Source organism: Crocodylus siamensis, chromosome 1 (genome assembly GCF_052110815.1).
Source record: "Crocodylus siamensis isolate JL-2025a chromosome 1, ASM5211081v1, whole genome shotgun sequence".
In the NCBI taxonomy this organism is placed as follows: Eukaryota; Metazoa; Chordata; order Crocodylia; family Crocodylidae; genus Crocodylus; species Crocodylus siamensis.
In genome coordinates, this window is record NC_143395.1 from 184,347,372 (window position 1) to 184,364,820 (window position 17,449).

General features: G+C 37.4%; 1 protein-coding gene across 1 annotated transcript in view; it reads left to right on the plus strand.

Moving 5' to 3' along the window:
* MEIS1 (Meis homeobox 1) overlaps positions 1–17,449 on the plus strand; it is a 123,111-nt gene that overhangs the window by 87,966 nt on the left and 17,696 nt on the right. Inside the window, exon 9 of the mRNA XM_090050914.1 lies at positions 7,433–7,509. Coding sequence (XP_089907040.1) covers positions 7,433–7,509 — 77 coding nt within the window. The remainder of the gene's footprint in view (positions 1–7,432; positions 7,510–17,449) is intronic.

Genomic DNA, 17,449 nt, shown 5'->3' on the forward strand with positions numbered 1-17,449 from the left:
ACCAGAGATTGTGGCCTATTTCCAAGCCTACCTGTTTAGAAAGTCATTTAAGGCAGATAAGAAGAGTGAATCATTGCTGAGAACAGGCTGCTGGTTGGGAGATATTTACCTGACCTAATCTGTTTTACACTTATTCTAAAAACAACAGGAGCACTTTTATGGATTTAGGCTCCTTTGTGTCCTTCCAATTTTCATAACATTCAAAGGAACAGTTCTATAAGGGGTGAAGACTTTGTTTTTCTCCTTCATAGCAGCTTTTAACCTAGTATAGGGTGAGGGGAGAATTTTATGAACACCATTCAAAGATGGATTTAACCTTTGAGATCCCCGATTAAACCTCTGATGTGAAGTTGGATTAATTAAAAAGCTTTCTTTTAAGTATGAGAATTTGTTATAATTGGATTGGAAGCTAGCTAATGCCTTTACTCTTGTATTCCAGTGTCACTTGTGTGTAATATTTTATTGCTCTTTGGATTTCGCTGTGTTTAAGATATTTTTACTAACATTTAGGAAGCACTATTTGGATTATTTATTTTGTCCTAGGATATTTTTCCTTTAAAAGCCCTTAGCTTTGTATAGCATTAAACAGTCAAGGAACTGGACTTCGAGAAAGTCCATTGCCCTTGTCATGGTAGAATGAGTGAACAAAATTGCAGAGTTACTTTTTTAACAAGATATTTTGCAATACATAAAATAGATGTTGTCCAAGCAGGCTGATGGTACGTGCAGACAGGGGGGCGGGAAAAGCCCTTTTCTAGCTCTGATTTCCCATTTGCTCCTCCTGATATAGGCTAGGACAACTCTGTAAAATCAATGGGGTTTAACTGGTGTGAGCAAGAGTAGAATCCAGCTTCATAAATGTTAGTGCTACCAGCATGCTTCCGAAAAGTGGTAGAAGGTTCGTTGCTTGGGATCTGACTGGCCAATTCCATGGAACAGAGCAGTGCTGCAGAAGTAGGGGCACAGGTTACATCATCAAATCGGCTTTTCAATTACTGATTCCTATGATATCCTCTGTAGGGGGATGGTCTGATTCTTTTTTTTTTTCTCAATGAGTTCTTGTATATTTTGATAGGGGCACCAGAGAAGTCCTGACAGAATATTCTAAGCCTCCCCACAGCTCCTCTTCAGAAGAAGGATATTCCAATTAATGGATGCCAAAACTTGTTTACAATTCTAGCAATAAATTATTTAGAAAGGGGAAATGAGAAGAGGATGGCTCACAGCAAGTAGAAAAAAAATGCAGCTTGCCCATTGAAAAGTATACCTATTTCCCTCCCTATGCCTCCAGAAAAATGTTTCTTGTGATCAAATTACAAAAAAACAAAAGTTAAGAATTCTGTGAGACCAACTATATTACACATAACATTTTTTCCTTATTAAAGGCCAGATTCTGGTCATTTTACTTATGTATTTCCTAAGTGGCTTCCACCAAGGTCAGGCAAAGAGCATCAGAATTTGTCCCTTAGGAATTCGTGGGTCTGGAAAAAGCCAAACATAGTAAAATATACAAAGATATATGTATATGTATACAAAGATATGCGTTTCTTAGTGCATTTACTCAATAGTTTACATATTTGTATGTATTTTGAACTTTAAAGAAGGAAATATGTCTATGGTGTTAGCATTTGATATTAGAAACTTTATCAGTGCAGGGCTTTAAAAACAATTATCAAGATCACACCGATGGACATTAAATTGTCGTAAGTTCAAGAAATATTTTCTTTTAACAAAGGATTTGGTCTGCCTGTGCATTTAATACTAATATATCCTACCATTTGCTATTGGGTTTTCTTGCTACACTGTGTTTATGTATTAAAAAACCTATAAACAAAGAGTTTTAAATAACAAATCAGACAGTACAATAGCATTGTAGGGCTGCTTCACTGGGCTAAACCATGTAACTGCTTGGGTAAGAAGCTGTAAAAGCTTTTTCATTCTGCCCTCATACATGTAATAAAGTGATTTGCTATTAAATGGTTGCCAATGTTAAGCTCTTCCTGATATGCTTGAGTCCTTGCCATGTGATAAACAGGATCAAGTTTTCAGCTTCTTGCTGATGTTCATAGTTGCACACCTCAACTTGGCAACTTCTTAGAGCCACTACTGAATATAAAGCAGGTCACAGAGCCTGTCTATAAACTGATTCACCCCGACTGAAAAATGAGCAAACTGGGACTAAATGCATTCAATTTATTGCTCAATCTAAACTCATTGGTTAAGAATTAAGAAATCAGGTTGAAATTTTGTGGCTTTACTGATAGTGTTCCAAACATTTTTGGCTACTTTGCTATTGCAGACACCCTCGTTATTCTTTTGATTCTAGCATGTGTGAGGATACAGGACTCAACTACTATAAATTCAAGCTATGTTCTTAGACTACACCATGCACTGCTTTTGTAATGCAAATGGCAGGCACAAAGTGTCTCTTTGATAATGTGCAGTCAGGAGACAAAAAAGCATTCACTGAAACAGTAAAACTAATTCATAAAGCTGAAAGACAATAAGGAAGCATTATGGATTTTTAAAAAATGTATTGTAGATCAACTTAATTGTGAAAAATGTAAACAGTTGGGATGCAAAATATAAAAGAACCCTACCATATCAAATTCATTTATAGTGGAAAAAGTTCTACTAGAAACAAGAATTATAATAAAATATAAAAGTAATATGTGTGATTTGAATCCTTTTTGTTTCCTTGGTTCTTTATTAGTTAAGTAGGTTCAAACCAATAACACTGCTGATCAGAAATATTAACATAAGACCACAATTAAAGAACAAAAAAGCATTAAAAATGTATACCATATTATAGGAATATACTGATTCATGTGTGTAAATTCCAAATGATATACTTTCTTGGAAGGGGTAGTTTCAGTCTATCCGATACCAGGATTAGGTCCAGGTCATCTTCCATTAATGCATTAAACTTAGCTGTGGAGGAGGCAGAGGACTGGAGGAAACGGATAAAAGAACTTCCGAAACTGTTCTCCCAACATATTCAGGCAGCCAACAGAGCATTGCCTTGATAAGAGTTGTATTGGACTGTTGCCATAACTTTTCATGTTACATCAGTTTTTCCCATGCCTATTCCCTCCCTACCTTTTAAAGCATGATATGTAACATTTTGTTTGAAAATTGTTTCTACCTCTGTGCTTTGTTATAGCTGTTTTGCAGTTTGGTAGAGACGGCAGTACTGTGTCACAAGAAATTACTAATTTGGGGTTTGAGAAGGGACAGTTTAGCTTTCCATTATCTCAGCAGCAAGCTCTGTACAGGATTATTTTAAAATTTTCTTCAACCATTACAATGTGCTGGTATAGTGAGCAAGGCAGTGAAGTGTTTTTGGTACTTGGTTACCAGGGCAGATAAGATAAAAGTGTATCCCTGTCCTGGCATCCAGCATTTGCCATCAGTGGTGGAAAATTTGATGAAAGGAGTACATTTGGACAAGGAGTATCATTAAGATATGAGACTGGACACTTTCCATCTGTATTTACCGTAGAGTTTCTCTTTACCCACTGGCTGTAGTCCAAGAAAAAAAATATTAATTGTGTAGCTAAACATGTTCCCCACTGCATTAAGACAAGTCTTAAAGTCAAGAATACTACTTTCTAACTACAGGTTTATAAAACTGTGAAAGGAGAACTTGATAGAAAGTTAAATTTTTCTACCTGTCACTTTGATTTCTTTGTTACTAATAAAATGACTGCTCTGACTCATATTTTGCATAGTTATTTTTACCTTTTCAAATGTTCCTTAACTGTTCATATTACCCTGGGCAAATCCCTGTGGGATAATTTTCATTTGCATGCTGACTTTGATGGGGTTATTAAGCAATCACTTCTATACTAAGTCATTATTAAAAGTAATATTACAGAGCATCAAAAACATATTAATAATGCCAAACAATCCACATTTCAGTACTAGAGGTTCTAGTAAGGAAAAAGTGGTAGGTTTCCTAGTGTTGAGCCAATTCTGCTCTGTAAATCTGCAGTGGTCCTATCAGCTGTAAGAGAGGAGTGCCCATCACAAAATAATGGGATCAGCTTCTTAGTCCTTACTTATTGTCAGCTGTGTTCTTTTACGTGTATGTTTCCTTGTCTGCTAAGCTGCCTTTCTCCTGGATTCACTCTGTGCCTATGGCTTTAACAGGAAAGCTGGTCTGCATTCTCCCAGTATACATGGGCTGGATTGATTCTGGGAAGGAGGGTCAGCCTTCCTATACATAATCACTGTTTTATGGCTTTTACTCATTCTTGAGGTGTTAATGCAGATCAAATGGAAAACACTTCAGAAAGGATGTTCGAGCTACTGAACTGCCCTATAGATGGTCCTAATCGTTAATTCTTATTGTAAGATCCAAAGGTAATTTTGTTTGCTCTCCTAATGCGTTGCAGCTCTCCCAGTGGTCCTACCATATCCTTTCTCAAATTCCCATCTTGATCAATTGTTTGCAAATAATTAAGCTTTTAAGAGATAATGGTATGAGGCTAATGTACACAACAAAGTAAAGGTCTCAAGTCACTGTTTATTGAACAGTGGTCCAATTTGCTTTGATATCCTGAAGTGATCTGAGTGATAGGGATATTTGCCAATTGGAGTCACTGCTCCATTTATAAGTGACTGTTTTCTTTTAAAGGGTGTCTTTGCTCCTTTTAAACAAAAACAATAAGAGGACACTGTCTTAGAAACTACCTCTCACTGTTACATGTGTGAAAAGAGGTTTAGCAGCAATAGCTTGGAGTGAATTTCCTATTTCTTCATAAAATGGCAGTTCTCTGGGTTCCCCCTTTATCTCTGTTGCAATGTGATGTCTGCCATTGCCTGTAGCAGGGGCCTTACTAGCCCTGTGGGTGGGAATGCGACAAGGCTTTGAATGTTTTTGTAGCAACTTAGCCTGTGGCATGTTGACTCTTTGTCAAGTCATTTTTTTACCCTACAAAGGAACAACTCAGACTACCCACAAAAAGCTTATATAATAAGGATGCAAAGTGTTTACAATATTTTAAACATATTGCTTTTCGTTAAGAAAGACAAAACGAACGAACGAACGAAAGAAAAAAAGAATGAACCTACCTCATTGTGAACTTTTGGCTAAAAAGGATTAGTTACATGAAGTCATGGCTTTCATGTGATTATAGCAATTATAGATTTTCATGAAATTCAAAGTTTATGCTACACTAAGCCAATAACTGGACTATGAAAAAAAATCAGATGACCTTAACCATACCATGGTTTAAGGAATTTTGTTTTTATACTTTAAAAGCAATTATTTTTACAGTAGCTGCATTATTCTAGTGGCTAATTTTATCCAGTCTTGTCTATTTGGAAAAAAGTCCAGAACAATTGAAAATTGCTTAATGGAGACAGACTTCTCAATTCCAATAGCTAGAGGCTGTCTAGTAATTATTGCTTGCTGAATGAAAATAGACAGAGTTTGTTCAGTTACTTAAAATCAGATAACATGTAAGGTGGCAAAGCAAAAATAGAAAAAAGAATAACTTTTTCTTTTTATGACAGTAAAGTAATAAAATGAGAAATAAAGATAAATACATAAAAACTCACAAGACTGCACGGTAAGCTTGACAGGAATGTTGAGGTTATTTCAAGCTGAATGGTTCAATTTATTCTGATGGACTACAGTCAGGTTGATGGACACAGGTAAAAAAAATACAACTGTTAGCTACCTAGAATGTAAGTACAAACATGCTTCTGAAAACAGCACAAATGAACTGTGGCAGTAGTTGCAGTGAATCAAAATGTAAATGGCATTAATATTGTGACTGTAGACAGTAAAGAACTGTCAGGTGGCCAGGCAATTCAGTAAGCAGAGGCTATTGGCACATTTAATGAAATTAAATTGTTTCCATGAAAGTTCTCAATGGATGTACAATATTTCTGCTTGTAAAAATATAGTTACCATTAATTGAAATGTTGCTTATTAGTACCTATAATTAGCTCTATGGAGTTGGACTGGAAGCATTTTTAAAAGGTAAACCTGCAGTGGTATATAAAAGCATGTTGGATATACTTGGTTTTCTATATTTAACTGTAATAGTCCATCAGTGGAGCTTTTTCTGTGGCAAAGGCATAGCCTATTGAAAAATGAGTCTTTTGCAAAATGTTTTTTTTTGCCCCTCAATTGGGCACAAACTAACAATGGAAACCAAAGTTACCATGAGGTCTATACTTTGGATTAGGTAATTCAGTAAAGTAGCATATCTATTAGATTTCATATTCTGTGGTTCACAGGAGCATGCAAAAGCTGCAAAATAGTCATGATAGCAGTAAGATTTCTGTATTTTATGAGGTTTATAAATTCTCACATTAAAAGGCTTTGGCTTACCTTTCTTGGAATATTGTATTTAATAATAAATCCAAAAAATGTGAGAATGTTTTTGGAAAATGGATTGTTTATAGTGCAACAAAGAACATTGCATAACAAGAAGCGTTAATATGCTGTGTGGACAGGTCCACACAATCTCACCGTACAATTTTCCTGGAGTTTTAAATTACCTTTAGTATCTTGCAATGGGTGAGTTTTAAGTTCAGGTTAACCTTGCCTTTAAATTTTAAAAAAAGTAGTAGACTTACCTTCAATATAGGCCAAGGACAGATTACCCTAAACAACACGTTACCTTCCTAAAAAAAAGTCTGGATTTGTGGTATAAAATTTTAGCAATGAGAACAATGAAACAAATGATATTGCTGGTTCCATTCCTAAATTCACACTATGATGTGATTTTTGCTGATAACTTATTAAGCAATTTGTATTCATGCAGAAATGAATTTTCTGAGAAAGCAATCAAGTTCTCACAAGAAACTTAACTTATGATTTAATTTTAACATTATCTTCAATTAAACTGGTATTTATTTTCTGTCTCTCATGATTAGTGCAGCACAGCCATGTTAATGTCAGGCAAAAATGTGCTGATCATTGGCCTTATATTGGCCTGTGATCAAAATCCCAGCATTTGTTGATGCTCAAGATGCCGATGTTATTTGCAAATTATTTGGGGGCAGAGACAAGATTTGTCTTGGCTAAATGAGATTCTGTCAGTGTATTAGATGTATTTACAGTTTTATAGTTTTCCTTGATACTCTGTGAACTGCAGAGAAAGATTATGTCTTTGCTTTAATCATTCATAATAGGCGAGTACAAAACTTTGTGTTACGGCAACAAATATCCTTCTTGAGTATCAAGGTACTGGCAGTATCCTAAGCAGTTATTTCTACACTTCACTAATCTTTATAATTGGCTTGTCTTTTACTGCCATTAATTAAATGATCTAGTAGCCCATTAATAATTATAAAAGAGTGACACACCTCAGTATTTTCACCTTTTAATAATAGATGTCATACTTCTTATATTAATAAAAAAGCAGGCAAAACCATTGTTTTAAATATATATATTTATTTTGGTATCTTATAGCACCCGTATCCTTCAGAAGAACAGAAAAAACAGTTGGCACAAGACACAGGGCTCACTATACTTCAAGTGAACAATTGGTAAGTAATTTTGCTTGGTGTTTACATACAATCAGTACTCCAGCCTCTGGCAACCTGCAGCTAATGATTTGTATTATGATGACACACCCTGCAGTTGCCTGCTTTTCCTAGAAGTTTATTGATGCAAAAATGATAGAGCTGCAGACTTGTTTCAGTTATGGGAACTAGTAGTTTTACTGCTGCAGAAACAAATCATGTTTACTTGCTTACTACTTTTTAAGTAGTTATATTTCAGTATATATGTATTTGTTTGTTGTAATATAATCTTCAATGTAAATATATCTACATATCCATCCTTCAAAAAGTTAGTCACTCAAGAGCTAGAAAAGTTAAGAGACATATACACCAGTCTGCCCACTTTCTGCAACTATATTGATTCTGAATCCAACATTCTTATTATCAACTTGTGTTTTCTTGACTGAGAAAATTAATCTAGAATGTCATCAGTATACTTCTGTTACTTAAGTCCCCCCAAAAGAAACATTAAGGAATTTTTACTTTTTTCCCACTGAAAGATCTCAGGAGAAAATGTTATTTAGGAATTAAATTTAAAAGTTATTTAAAGTTATTTAGGCTTAAAGGAAGGATGATAGAGATAGATGGCTTTGAAAATGAAACCTTTGCAGTTCCTAAAGCAGATTTTGAGTTGCTAATTATATGAAGCAGGCTTCTGGATCAGGAAAAGTGTTCAGATTTAAGTAAAAAAATATAGCAGCAAGGTTGTTGGGTTTTTTTAAAGTATGATTTATTACTCTTTGTTGCCGCACTGAAATTCAGGTTTCATACAATATACTAGAACAAGTGTCATATTTGAAGTGTATTGAAATCTAAAACCCTGTAAAACTAAGTGTATCTAATTAATTGTCCTAATATTTTTAGATAGTGTTTATGATGGGAAACCTTATCCTCTTTGAAGTAATACCCAGAAAATGGGCAAAGCAAGCAGCAAGCCTGCTGGGGAAAAGGGAGGGAGGAGTGCCAGTTTGCAGACAAAAGTATTTTTTTCCCGTTCAATAAGTGTCAGAGATTAATATTATTGAAGCTCTGATTACATGGCCTAATCCATTTTAGTGAATAAATTTGGTCTTGATGTCCATTGCACCTACATTAACAAACCCTCCTCAGTTAGAGAGAGTAGGAGCCTATGGGAGAGATTTCAGATATATTAAACCCCATTACAGAAAATGTAATTTCTGTCAATATAATCCCATGTATTCTTCAATTTAGTACTTTAGAGATAACAAGCTACTTACAATATATTTGCCTTTGGAGGATTAATTTACAAAGTGCACTATCTGTGAGACACAGGCAGACTCACATAAGCATAGCTTGTAAGGGTTATCAATTTCTGTGACCTCACAGCAGCCCTGGGAGATCAATTTTTTTGCATCCCTTTAAGATACCGAATAAAGGAAGGGACGGAATACTCTGTATGTTGAACTGAACATGCACATATTTACTTTAAAAGGGAGAAATAATAAAGTCCTAAAAAAATTTTTTTTAAATATATTTTCATAGCAAATACGGACTTCAGTATTCTAGATCAACCAGGAGAAAAAGAACATTTATTGCCCCAACCTTTGTCCAATCAATACACTAATTTATACTGTTGTCCTTCAATTGATAGTTTTATCCATTTTAGGAGCCAGGTGAATTTACCACTGCCTCTATTTAATGATATGGCTGAGTAAAAGATTGTTGCTGTGGGAAGGTTCTCGAAACATATTGCTGTGTGCAGTTGGTACATCATCACATACCATGCCTTGCTTGAAACCCTGTTCCTACAGGTGCTTTTGCTTTTCTTTCCGTCTTGTATCTGCAAGTAAAAATAGTCTGGTAGCGTAGCTACTGTATATGTGTCATAGGGATAGTTAAACTGTTCTGGCAGGGATGTATAGCAGCCCTCATCAGAAATCTTGTGTTGGGAGAACCTTACAGGACTGATACTGTGAAAGAAAGTCTGAACTGGGGGACAGATTAAAAAAAGTAGGTTCTTTCAATCAACAAGAGAGAGCGTGAATGGAGGATTTGACTAAAGCATATGATTTCCTATGGACAAATGTGGCAGTTCAAAACTGGCCACTAAAGAAGTTTTTAAGAGCTAATGAACACAGCATGCTTTGAACTAAAGCTAGTAGGTTTTTTCTTGAGTGACATTTTGGTCTCTCTTTGTACCCATCTTGCCTTATGTATGAAAAGTTCTATTTTGGCTTTGTGTCAAATACATCTTTATAAGTTCCTTATGTGCACAAAAAAATAAATCTAGGTCAAAATACATTATAACTGATGTCTCCTGGATGTAGGACAGTCATACTGCTTGTGCTAGCGTGATTGTGCTTCCATGGAGTTACACTTAAATTACGGTGTTTGTTCCTGAGACAATTCCCCACCTCCTTGCCTTCCCCAAAATTAGAGTGCATCAAGCCCATCAAGTACATTTTTAATCATGTGTATTTATGTATGATTTTCTAGTGATTTTGATGGGCAAAATGTAGTATACAGGCTTCTTACCTGTTAAAAAACAGGTCCAAAATGTCTGAGAGGGCAGGTCAGGCACAAGACTATTTTATAAAACAACAGCCCGTGGGATAAACATGGAATAATTCATCTGCTCCCCAGTGTTGGGGAGTCATGTAATACTCTCCCAACATTTTTGTTAATACGTTTTTTATAATGTGGTATGCATGAGAACATTTTTTTTCTTAAATTGTTTGCTTCAGGGAACAGCTAACATATCATTTATGGTTTACTTTGCCTTTCTTCAGCTTGCTCATAAGTCATTCAGCCACAACTTTCAAAAAATTTTGCCTTCCCTTCTTAGATTCTTCAAAACTTGTTAACACACATGTACATTTTTGTATTAATGATGAGTCATTGTAAATCACTGTTGCAGAGATTAAATGAAATGCTGAAGGGCAGCCTGGGTGCAGATCAGTCATAAATTATTGGCAGCAACACAGCATGTGGGAATACATGAAATGTGTATGAAAAACATAAACTCATGTCTGGTAGCATGGTAGTTAGCCCAGACAGGGAATGTTGGATTTTCTGGATAGAATTATAACTTTGCCACAAAAAAGTCAGTGAAGAGAAGGTTTGTTTTATGCAGCTTGAAAACATTTGAACTATTTTTTCTATCATATTTTGGATGCCTTTGCAACAAATGCTTGTTTTGTACTTTAATTTTCTGTTAAAAAACTTAATGAAAAGATACTGATTTTTCTATGCACACTCAGAATGTTGTCTCATTGTTGCCTCACCTGACACATCTCCCAGTGTTGGTAGATGAAAGGTGCATGCATGGATTGAAGATGTGAGATGTGCTACAAAATGTACTTGTGGCTGAACAGATATCTTAAAAATGCTGTGGTTTTGAACTGAAATATTTTTGATGTTGGAATTGCCACATAGGTAATTTCTATAAATATTCTGATTGCAAACTGAGTGTCTTTGGAACAGTCTTCTGCAATAGTTGGGCAGAAGCAGACATTAATGGGTGACATTATTGCTGTAGTTACTACATAGCAGAGTTCAATCAGCTGTTAGTCTATATCAACCATTGAAATCTTTGTCTTGTTAGTCATTTAACCCCTTAGAGGTTTAGGGTTCAGATCATGGGAACATGAACCAGAAGGGGCAGTTGTATGACCTTGACAGTGTTGCATGTATGGACATAGAGAGAACCCAACAGAGCAGAGGTTAATAAGGTGCTTTTCCCCTGTGATAAAAAACTACTGCTCTGTGATTGAAACATCCAGAAGGTGTGATACAATCATTTATTACCTTAGCAGAGAGCTAGAATAGGGTATATTGAACAATCTATACAATTTCCTTGTTTACTACATCCCAACTGACTCTGTTCCTGTTAAGAACTAATGTTAAATAATTACTTCTGGCACTTTGAGGAGGCAAAGCAATCCTCATCAAGTGCTACACAAGTGTAGAAGCATCTCTGTGTGTTTTAACATCAGTGCACATCTATAGAACTATATAAAGGTATTTATACCCAATCTATATATAATGTGTATATGTATATACAGATGCATACAAATATAGATAAATAACCCTCTTCTGGATATTTCTATATTTCTATAAAGTTCAACACTCAAAAATTACAAAACACGAGTTGCTTTGCATAATTATAGCATCTTTAATTATGTGATCTCATACTACTTTTTCCACAATATCCTTGTTTCATTTAGTGCCTGAGATGGAAATTGTGCAATGAATGAGCAGTTGCATGCTTCAAATGAGCAGCCATCCACTATTTTGTTTTATCCTTGTTGTTCAAGCTTGCTTTGCAGCATGCTATTCAAACTTTATTCTGAAGACTGAATTATTCATTTCCTCATGGGCTTTTCTGCCTCGCTCATCACTGTAGAATCTGAGTGCTTTACAAACATTAATTTAGCTTCCTAACACCACTGTGAGGTGAGAGGATGTTATTATCCCCATTTTATATCTGGAAAATTGAGGCACGGAGAGATTAAGTTTACAGATGTCCATTAATTTTGGTGTCCAGTTGAAGATGTCTAGGTCCTAAGCTTTCTGAGAACTGAGCAAAGTAAAGTATTTTATATGTTCCAAGCATAGCTTCATTGACTGCAGTTGCAACTGTGTGTAATTAGCATGTCTGCAAATCAAATCTCAGGGTTCCAGTTTAGGCACCCAGAAAACGAACATATAGGCGAGACGTAGACATTGCCAAATGAAACAGATTAGTTGTGTCAGGATGTGTCCAGGCACACCTGATATACTTCACTGGGTAAAACACATTGCCTGTTGTCTCTCCCATTGCTGGTTCTTATCCCAATCTTCTCATCTAATAAGGATCTTTATCCCAAGCTATCACTTTTCCCATGGACTCAGCCATTGTCACTTCTACCATGCTCAGTGATACTTGGATGCCAGCTGAGAGCATTGAGAAATGGGAGATACAGTCCATCTATCCTGACCAGTCCCAGAGTGGCCTACAGCAGTCAGGAGCAGCAATCATAGGGAAAGCCCTACTTAGCCTTCATAGCTTTGAGTTATAGCAGGTCCTGTACAGACAGACTGTTTGGAGAATTGAGACGCTAACAAGCCTCTGTGGAACTTGTGCAAACAGAGATTTTTAAGGGGCTTAAATATGGCCAAATTTGGGCTTTTGTCTCATGTGAACAGTACTGACACTTAATTCAGTGCTGTCTGCTACATTTAAGTTCTTGCTCCCAAGTGATAGAGCAGTGGTTCTTAACCTTTTTAGAGTCAAGGCACCCTTTGTTAGATGCCAGGCACCTTTCATTAGACTCAAAACACCTCTCTGAAAATGCCAGTTCTTAGTTTTCACTGTTTTTTGACTATGGAAAAATCATAAAGCAATTTTCCTATTGCAAAAATCTCAAAAAGGCTACAACAGGTCAGAATGTTTTTAACTCAATGGACACTTATTTGAAATATATGGGTTTATCTTGTGAATCATGTTTGCAAACCTAATAGTGCTACCTGTGGCACCCTTGAAAGGATCTCAAGGCATCTCAGGGGGCCACGGCCCCTGGATAAGAATCGCTGTGCTAGAGTTTCTCAACAAAACAGTTACAGGAATGTTTTAACATGGGCAAAACAACATATTTTCTCTTAATTTCTTTCTCAGAAACAGCTGAACCATTTTTGCTGAAACTGAAAAAAAGAACAGCCTGAGGCAGACACCTGACATGGATAATTTCACACCAAGACTGGCAAAGTTAAAAATGACCAAAAATACAGTCTTATAATAACTTCATAGATTTCACAGAATATCATAGACATTAGGGGCTAGAAGGGACCTCATGAGATCATTGGGTTGAGCCCCCCTGCCACAGGCAGGAAGTTAGCTGGGATCAAGTGACCCCAGCAAGAAATAAATCCAGCTGTTTTCTGAAGGAGTCTAGAGTAGGTGCTTGGACCACCTCTGGGGGCATCTTGTTCCAGACCCTGGACATATGCACCATAAAGAACATTTTTCTTATATCCAGTCTAAATCAGCCTTTCTGGAGTTTAAGGCCGTTAGACCTTGTTATCCCTTGGGGAGCTCTGGTGAACAGATGGTGTCCCAGGTCCTGATGTACCCCCCTTATGAAGTTGTAGGCTCCCACCAAGTCCCCCCTGAGGCTTCTCTTCTTCAGACTGAAGAGTCCAAGTCCTTCTGCCTCTCCTTGTATGGCCTTCCCTCCAGGCCTTGGGTCATACAAGTGGGTCTCCTCTGGACTCTATCAAGCTTCTCCACATCCTTCCTGAAGTGGCGGGCCCAATACTGGATGCACTACTCCAGCTGTGGTCTCACCAGAGCTGAGTAAAGCAGGAGGATGACTTCCCTGGTTTTGCTTGAGATTCATCGGTGGATGCATGCCAGAGTTTGGTTAGCTTTGCCTGCCACCACATCACATTGGTGGTTCATATTTATCTTGTGGTCAATCAAGACCCCCAAGTCCCTTTTGGTCATGGTACTAGCAAGCATGGTACACTTCCAAGCCTGTAGTGTGCTGAGGGTTCTTCCTACCAAGGTGCAGCACCTTGCACTTCTCTGTATTGAAGGCCATCTGGTTTGATCAGCTCACCTTGAGAGTATGTCGAAGTCGGCCTGTATTTCCAGCCTGTCCTGCGGTGTGATGGTCCTCCCCCATAATTTGGTATCATCTGCAAACTTGGCCGGTTCACATCTGACTCCCGACTCTAGATTGTTGATGAAAATGTTAAAGAGTACCAGTCAGAGTACAGAGCCCTGAGAGACTCCTGTGCCATGTTGATTTGTTTCCTTCAACTAGCATTCTTTGGGTCTGACCCTGTAGCCAGTTGCCTAGCCATCGGGTCCCCAGCTTAACCATGAGGTCATCATGGGGAACGAGGTCAAAAGCCTTCTTGTGGTCCAGATAAATGATGTCCACATCATCTCCCTTGTCCAGGGCATATGTTACCTGGTCATAGAAGGCAATGAGGTTGGTCAGGCAAGACCTGCCAGTCACAAAGCCATGTTGGCTGTCATTCAGACGTTTGCCTTCTGTTAGTCTGGTGTTGATGGATCCCTTGACAATTTTCTCCAGGATTTTTCCAGGGATGGACATCAGAGTGATTGGTCTATAGTTCCCCAGGTCATCTCTTCTCCCTTTCTTGTACATAGGGACCACGTTGCCTTTTTTCCAGTCATCTGGGACATCGCCCGAGTGCCACGATTTTTCAAATATCCCTGCCAAGGGGAATTCAATGATGTCTGCCAGCTCTTTCAAGACTCTCGGGTGCATTGCGTCTGGGTCCACGGACTTGTGCATATCCAGTGTCTCAAGGTGCTCCCTCACCTGATCCACATCAATAACAGAAAGGATCAGGTAGCCTTAACTTACATGGTACTTCCAGCTGTGCTTATAATATGCAAGACCCTTCAAATCCCTTATTTCTATATAGGCCCCTCACAATTGCCTTCCCAAAACATATACCCCATATGACTTTGCCAGCCATCACCCACAAATAATTCTTACTTATCTGTAGTGAGCATGGCAGGCCTACTGCTTCTTCCTCAGGAGAACTTCCCCTTTATCTAGTTTTTTCTGTCATAGGACAATTAGTCCCTTCATCTTCTTCCTCTCTACTGGGCTGTTTGTGGTGGGCCTGAGAGCTTCTCTTTATGCCTCTGCCAGTATGAAATTGGCAGCTTGTGGTGGGGTAGAGTGTAATAACTGAGCCACTGATCTCCTTTTGATGGAGGGTATTGTACAGGCAGTGAGTTTCCTTTGCCCAAGACATCATCTTCAGCTTCATCATTTTCATCCCCTTTACTTAGTAAGTGGGAATAAGTGCATTAAGAAGGAATTGGGCCCCGGGGTGGGGGGGTGGGGGGGAGGAGTTCTTAACTACCTGTCAGTGTAATGGGATGAGAGGGATGGATGAACCAACAGCCAGCCCTGCTAGTTGTGACCAGATTACTCTTTTCCCAACTGCTGGAGATTTCTTCCCCTCCCCTGGGAAGTGAGTTGGGATTTGACTTATTTGAAATAGACCTCAAATAAGCCATAGTATTAGACATGCCGCTACTAGTGTCTATGAGGTGGCATTATACTATACACAAATTACCATAGTTTTCAGTTAGACCCCATTCAAACTCCCTTTGGGCAAAAGGAAAGCCTCCCATTGACTTCAAAAGAGTTGAACTGAATGCTTGATATAGACACCAGCTTTGCTAGGTTACTTTACTGAGGGAGAAATTTACCCCTGTGCAAGAAGGCAAGCACATGACCACTTAAGATCCACTTAAGCACTATTTTTAGGGCATAAGAGGGGTTGCATTAAGTGGAGAATGGACAGGGGGCTGGTCCTCCACGTAGGAGTGAAATTTTACCCACATTGCCCATAACTGCAGAGTGGAGTAAGTGGGCAAAATACATGTTTTACTGCCTTTCCAAAACATGCCACATTTATAGGTTTGGGGCCAAAGGCAAATAAAATATATGCTTGTTTGCAGATGTGTATGTTATTGCTTTTGTTACAGTAAACAGTTTGAACTAGTAAAGGTCAAGATGCAATTTGAATCTGTGCAATAACATAATAAATACTCTTATGAGTAATCAAATATACCGTAAATACAGGTACTTATTTACTTGTAAATGTTTAAACATACACAAATTATGCTCTCAGCTTCAGCAATCTAAATTCAATCAGAGATCATCAGATTTCAGGAATTGTTTTGCTTTTTCTTTTTGATATAATTTAATAATTCACTTACAGAGGTTATTTAAACACTGTTTTGTTGACAATATTAGGCTTAATATTAAAGCATGAAAAACATTTTGGAAAAGACTATGCAAGATTGAAAGCAATTTAACACTATGCCATGTTTGTTGCACAGCATAAGGTAAAGTAGAATTATAAACTTAAGTGATAAGAAAGTGGACCAAATTGAAAGAAAGAAAGAAAAAAAGAAACCAACAGAAAAGGGAATCTTGCCAAGTAAATTACTATTCAAACAATTCAGAATATGTGTGGTAAATTAGCTGTTCCAAATATACCATGTGCAGGGATTTTAAAACAGTTTTTACATTTATGTTTTCACTAAGTCTTAGCTAATTGTTATGCCTTTCACCTTGAATGCCAATTGTAATAATAATATTACATCTGTAATCTATTTCTCTGTTCTTAAATTACAGCAATCAGGAATATTCACTAGGTAAAATACTGTATAGTTACTCATAAGAAAATATTGAAATCAGTCAAAAAATGTTTAGCTTGCATATTGCCTTAGACAGCCCTGGAGAGTTGCCAGACAACCAAGGTATTATTAGAAAAGCTGAGCAAATAGCTTGCAGGGAGAAGAGTTGTGAATTTAGAAACCATCAGGTATTGTCATGTCAAAAGATCTTAGAAGTACATCGTTGGTACTACTTTTTCTGATTATTTTTCTTTTAATTCAGTAAAGTCATCATTCTAAAAATACAATTTAGCAGTTACTAATGTACCAATTTTATGTTTTACATCTCGGGCTTGAATGCGTTGTATATGTTCAGGTGACTCAGGCCCAGATCTGCAAAGAGATTTAGGCAAGTGATGTGCAGCATTGCCATGTCTAGCTTTTAGGTACTGGCTCTGGATTTGCAATTCACAAACCTGCATTAGGCAGCTAAATTCCTTACACAGCAGCTGAGGAGAGTAAAGCACCTAAGACTGGGTAGGTCTACCAAGAGACAGACAATAGGAAATGCTGAAAAGATGGGCATATCTAAAATCCATCCTCTCTCCTGGATTTATCTACAGGCTATAGCTAGGCAGGTGTGTGAGGCAGGGATTCACAACACAAAACTACTTTCTAAATCTAGGTCCTTAATTAGTTGTTTGGTAGAGATGCCCAGCTCACTCTTTTCCTTTAAAATGCACCCAGACGAAGAAAAGATTGTGCTCCCCAGATTTTATAATGGAGCCTAGTGGTTAGAGCTCTTCC